Here is a 6,460-nt window from a genome sequence, read left to right on the forward strand (position 1 = left end):
CGCCTCTGGGTGCCCCCCAGCACATCGGGTTCGGCCTGGGTTGGGCGATGCCAAATTCGGCCCTAAACGACAAAACGTGGGCTTCTAGTGGCGCGACTGGGCCGATTTTTCGACGCCGGAGATAAAAAAGGGCCTTGGGGGCTTGTTGGGGGCGCGGCTGGAGATGCTTTTATGCGCCAATTTTTGTCTTTTTGTCAAAGCGGCGCACACCATTCGATCAGGTTGGACCGACCGATCAAATATTTTTTGCGGGAGGTTCTCCCTGGTTTGTGAATTTCTAGAAGCTTACTAGTCCTTGTGATTTTTTTAACTTTTTCTGGACTGGTTATTTTCTGTTTTATTTTAGTTTTTCTATTCTCTATTCTTTTTCATTTTTCATTTTTTCTTCCTATTTCAGTCCTTTTCTTTCCTTTTTCTTTTTTATGTGCGCGGGCTTTTTTGAAATTGAACCTTTGTTCAGATTTGTGAACCTTTTCCAAATTCATGTACTTTTTTCAAATGCATGAATATATTTATATTGCAAAACTTTTTCTAAAATATTTTTTTCACAATCCATGTAATATTTTAAAATTAGAGATTTTTCTAGCAAAAATAGTGAACATTTTTCAAATCCACGAAGTAAATCGATGAACTAGTTTCAAATCCATGATTTTCTTCCAAATTTATAATATTTTTTAAATCAATGATCTCTTTGAAAAATCATAATTTTTTAAAATTCCACAATGTTTGTTTAAAAAATAACCAACTTTTTTTGATTTCATAATTTTTTAATTCGTGATTATTTTTCAAAAATAACCAACTTTTTTTGATTTCATGAATTTTTCGAATTTGCGCAAAAAATTCAAGTCCATTAATTTTTTATTTCAAGATCTTTCTTTTTTTATGTTTTGTTAATTTGTTTTTGGAATTTTTATTTCCTTTTCCTTTTTGTCCAAAAGCTAATGGTTGGCCGGCCGACTAGTCAACCATTGACCAAACGAACCAGGTGCACCTTGTATGATAGGTCGGCTCATATCTGCGGGGCGTGGATGCCAGAAGCCCTAACCAGCACAGAAGGGGACTATTACGAGGTCTGGAGAAGGATACTTTTGAGGTTATTTGACGGTAGGGCACCAAATAGGGCAAAAAATATGGCCATATAATAGGGCACAATTGCCGCAACAGCCGCTCGAAAATAACTTAATTGCAAGGCAGCCGCATCAACAATTTCTTGCCCACATTTTATATAGGACAAAACAAATATATGAACAACAACATATTAAAACCAACGTTCAAATATCGTCTGATTTACCGATTTATCATCTAGTTTACTGCTTATCAATGGATGACCGCTAAGTTTATACCTTACCTTTTCTAATCATTTGAGCCAATTTATCGCTCCAACAAGCAATTAATCAGAAATCTAGGGATTAATTGGCTGGTCCCTTGTGTTTAGAAATCCAAAAAGGGTCTCCCCTTTAGTAGACTGTCGCACATTACACTTCACCCCCCATTCCATAGTCCATGCATTGTAGTGTTGTCCCATTTTATTTGTCATTACTCATTGTTTGACATGTAATATGTAGTTATATATTGATATAGTGTTGTCATATTTAAATGCTTACAAACACACTGATGGTTTTCTCCATTTTTACCTTATTAGTGCTCGGAACCTAGGAATTACAAGCAAAACCGGACCGATTAATAGTCGACCAATAAAAAATATTAGTAGTATTTAAAAATGTAGATACGACGAAGACGTATCAGATATCCCCCGTGGGGCATGAGTCAGAATCCCTCTTGAGGGAACCGAATATCCGTCTGCGCAGACTTGGTTCCATAGAAAGGTTTCCAACAGGCCCATGATCCAGCCCAGTCCCGAGGTGCCTTGGACAGCCACTCGGAATTCGATGATACACCCACATTAGGGCCGTGAGACGTCTTCCCCGGAAGAGATTGGAAAATGGGTATCACCGAGTCTTCTTCCCAGCAGCTCAATGTTTGTCCCTCCGCAGGCATGAACAAACTGAGTCTGCCGAGGTCTCTTGCTCAAAGCTTAGATCCGTTGATCAGTCGGACGTCTTGCCGGAAGAAAGCACACAACAACTCTCTAGCGAGACCTCGACCGACTCGGGGCTACTGTCGAGTTTATAAATACGGGGTAGGCCCAAGTATACGAATGGCCCATCGGAGGCCCATGATCGCATAATATACGGTCCAAAAGGCAATGGGCCAAGGGGCTTCATCGTGAGCCCATCGGAGATAAGGCGGCCCAAATCCACACTAACCCCCAACAGTCGACCGTGGCTCAGCCGACTGTCGAGTACCAGCACTCGGACGAAGATGAAGGGAGCTGTAGGCTAGACCATTAGACAGCTGTCTGCTAGACCATCTCTTGGCCACGATGTCTTGATGACGGTGGTTACCTAACGGCAATATAACCCAGTTAAATACGACAGCTAGTGGTAAATGTCATGGAACAGTCGGACACACCTGAAGCCATGAATAGCATTAATACCAGCCCTTTATGCACTCCTACCTGGCGCACTCTATATAAGCAAGGAGGGAAGCCCGGGGCTGAAGGTTGAACTTTCACACTTTGTACCACCGCTGGAGAGGGCCTCAACCTGTATAAATCCTTGAGCGTACTCTCAACCGCGTCGTTCACTAGATACCATTGCCTCTACATTCCTACCTCCTAGTATTACCAGGATTATATCCACGACAGACATAATAGCTTCTACAACAACCAAATTGATTTCATTAGATGCATCACAAAATATGTATTCATAATGTAACTTATTTGTCTTCCAAAAAAATTGTAACTTCGGTTTTATAGATGGTGAAGCACTTTTCTACAAACGTAATGTGGAATAAAGTGGAAAAATTGATGTTTTTAAGTACAATTGATCCTTTTTAGTACAAGCAAGTTACAACAAACGGCGGCTAACTTATTGTACCTCTTACATTGTGGGGATATCCTGAAAAACTCACTTTGCATTACGTGCACCCATGCATATGCACAGAAGAGCGCATACTTATGAACTTATAGAATCAATAAAAGAAGCTTAGACAAATTACACGGTACTGCTGGGTTGGTAATGTCATTTATTCGATCCGCCGTTTGAGGATCTTGGCCCACAACCCATTCTTCATCTTGAGCACAACTGATGGCTTTGGCTCTACAGCGTACCCTCCCGCCATCTCAAAATCGAAGTTCCACACCATGGTGGCAACAATACTCTTCATCTGCACTACCGAGATGTGCTTGCCCAAGCACGATCTCGGCCCGGCGTTGAATGCTAGGAACTTGTAGGACGGCACGTACAGAAGCTTGCCGTCCTCTTTGACCCACCTTTCTGGGCGGTACTCCGTGCAATCCTTGCCCCACACACCTTCCATCCTGCCCATTGAGTAGAGGGAAATCAGGATGGTTTCGCCCCTTTCCACCTTGTGACCGCTCGGCAGTACGTCGTCGGTCATCACCGTCTTGCGCTCGATGGGGCCCGGTGGGTACAGCCTCATGGATTCAAACAATGCCGCATGCAGATAGACGAGTGGTTCTGTCTCCTCTTGCTCAAAGGTTACCATGGTGGTGGAGTTGTTTGCTTTGTGCATGGCAATGGGAGCTAGTTCTCTTCTAATGCTCGACACGATGTGCAGGTGTTTGATGAGGTTGTAGAAGAGCCAGGTGAGGGTCGTGCCGACCGTGTCACGCCCGGCAAACATGTAATTGATCAAGGTGGCGTACATGAAGCCATTAGGTTTTCCATGGTCGTCAATATACTCCGGGTCATGGATGTAGGAAGAAACAATTTCTACATTACTGTTCTCTTGCTCTTCATCCATGTGGACTGATGCATCTCCCCTTTTCTCCATCATCTCCGTGACAAACTGGCACAACTTCGATTGCGCTATGGCGAGCTCCCGCTCTGGGCCGATTTTTAGACGCTTCATCAACTTCCAGCAAGATGCTGGCACCATGTTCCGGAAGAAGCCTACATCCATGACAGCTTCCATGGCGTCCGGCACAATTACAGGTGGCATATCGGCGGTCAGAAGGCCAGGGTCGACCCCGAAGACCGACATGGCCGTCATGTCGAATGTGAACCTGGTAAACAGGTCCTGCATATCGAACGGGGTTAGGCTCTCCATGCGCGCCAAGAAGGGGAGGAGGCCTTTCTCCAACTTATCGCGGCAGCAGCGGGCCATGTAAGCTAGCAGCTGTGGGCTCGACATGAGGTGCTGCACTCTGCCACGCTGACGGCGCCATGACTCGCCATCCGCATTGAAGAAGCTGTCCCCCATGGCATCGAAGATGGCAGCGAACTCCTTGCCCTTGGGATAGTTGGTGAAGTTGGAGACGAAGATGTGGCGGACATTGGCCGGGTCGCAGGTGATGAAGAAGTGCATGGCAGGCCCACGAAACACGAAGCTACTGCCCGAAGCGGCGAGGAAGGCGGTGGTGTAGTCATGGAAGCGGTGGAGGTTGGCGACAACCAGGGCCGGTCCTAAGATTTTGGGGGCCCGGGGCGAAAGTAAAATTTTGGGCTTATTAATACTCGTAATAATATGTGGATTGCATATGACTATACAGTCATGTCACGGCACATAATTCATAAGTAAATCTCTAAAATAATTTTTTGAACTTTGGATCGTAAAATGCACGAAGACAAAAATAGGAAGTACATAATATAGATTAAATGACTTTTTTAATTGCACGAGAGTTTAAAGCTCTTGAATTTGCAATGATGGGAGTGAATATACATGCAATCACATAAGACAATTTGTAAGGGCTGTAAACTCAAATCTATTGAAAATAAATTTGTGCCAAAATACCGCAAAAAATCCTATGAAAATATCTCATTCCAATCTAAGAAACTTTCAGCACTAAAGTTCTACAATTTACTTAAAGTAAAAGCAGCTTCACCATTGGTCCAATTAATTAGTTTAACAGAAGTGATATAATTTGTAAGTATGATTACAAGCATGTATACCTCACAAATGGCTGAATTTCAGCACGGTAATACGATACACCTTGGATTCACATCCGTTGATCGATAATCTGGGGCTTGGCCATGACACGATGTGGAATGAACCGGCGTCTGGCGGGAGGCGGGAGGCGCTCGGCCATGCGCCCATGCGGTCTGGCCGTGCATGCCCGTGTGCGTCCGGCGCATGGAGACTGGAGTCTCGCGAGAGGAGTTCGTCGGCGTCCGAGCATGGGCACTCGCGATCGGAGCGCTGGGTCTGGTGGGGATAAGTAGCGATCTTTTTTTTACGATAGTAGTAGCAATGTTGTTAGAAAAAAAATGATTGCAGCGATCTTGTTGGAGAAAATTGTGGCGATCAAAACGAAAACAGGGCAGGCCCCGTGTACTGAGCTATCTACGTCATTGTTTTCCTATTAAGAGAAGAGCGTCCGGATGCCATGAAGGACGTGGGCTGCTTGCTGGACCAGGGAATTTTTTTCACGATCTGCACTTTGGGCTAGTATATACACCTGGCTGGGGAGGGGCCCCTGGGATGTTGGGGGCCCGGGGCGGCCGCCCCTTCCGCCCCCCCTCAGGACCGGCCCTGGCGACAACCGAAGGGAGCATGCCAACCAGGGGCCATTCCGTTGGAAGCGCAGTCTTTGAGCTCCTCAACTTGATGAAGCAGAAGAGCAAGGAGAGAAGCAAGACAAGAAAGGAGACGAGGAGGTGGTGTGGCTCTGGCGACGAGAAGAGTGCCATTGTTTTCTTGCTACTCAATGATAAATGCTCTAGAATTACGTACAATTTATAGATTCTTGACGTGCATCTCTAGTGCATGCAATATAGTACCTGTTGCAGGAAGGCCTTATAGATTATTAATGAAGGTCGTCGGAAGGAACATGACGCCAACTACACCTTCATGGGCCGGGGGCCGGGATCACTAGCTGCCGTCATGTCCTCTTCTACTAGCCAGGTGTGTACGTGCTTCATGGGCGTGTATATCGACCATTCAGCCAACTCTCAACGCCCAGCTCCCTAACCGTACCGTGCCAACATTAACTTATGGACAGGCTGCTGCTACTCTACTCTTGTTCTCCAAATTACTGCTGCACTGATGCCAACAATATGTAAACAAAATCTCACGGATATACATTGACTATGTACGTGCAATCTACCTAGACTTATTTGTAAATGTCATTACATTTGGTCCACATTTTACTTTACAGTAATCAAATAATACTGTTCTCTTCTTCTTCTTCTTCTTCTTCTTCAAATTACTGCTCCAGTGATGATGAGGAGAACGATAACAAGCATGTATACTTTTATTTTTGCGGGTAATGACAAGCATCTATCCGCTACGGGCTAACCAGAAAAAAAAAAACTAGGCTACAAAATGTCACAATAATCAGAAACTTCGATCATTCGGTCCATCAGTTTGGTGGACCTTTATTTAACTTACTATTACATCAGTTAGATCTTTGTAATATATAGACCCACTTAATGTA

At 44.6% G+C, this 6,460-nt stretch overlaps 1 protein-coding gene across 1 annotated transcript; it reads right to left on the reverse strand.

Moving 5' to 3' along the window:
* Window positions 1-2,853: 2,853 nt before the first annotated feature.
* On the reverse strand, window positions 2,854-5,714 carry LOC123083576 (noroxomaritidine synthase 2-like). Its single transcript, XM_044505584.1, has 2 exons — window positions 5,552-5,714; window positions 2,854-4,490 (listed from the first exon to the last, which is right to left on the reverse strand). The coding sequence occupies exons 1-2, from the start codon at window positions 5,712-5,714 to the stop codon at window positions 3,088-3,090; spliced, it is 1,566 nt and encodes a 521-aa protein (XP_044361519.1). The 3' UTR covers window positions 2,854-3,087.
* Between the last annotated feature and the right edge of the window lie 746 nt (window positions 5,715-6,460).

This window comes from Triticum aestivum, chromosome 4A (genome assembly GCF_018294505.1).
Source record: "Triticum aestivum cultivar Chinese Spring chromosome 4A, IWGSC CS RefSeq v2.1, whole genome shotgun sequence".
NCBI lineage: Eukaryota > Viridiplantae > Streptophyta > Magnoliopsida > Poales > Poaceae > Triticum > Triticum aestivum.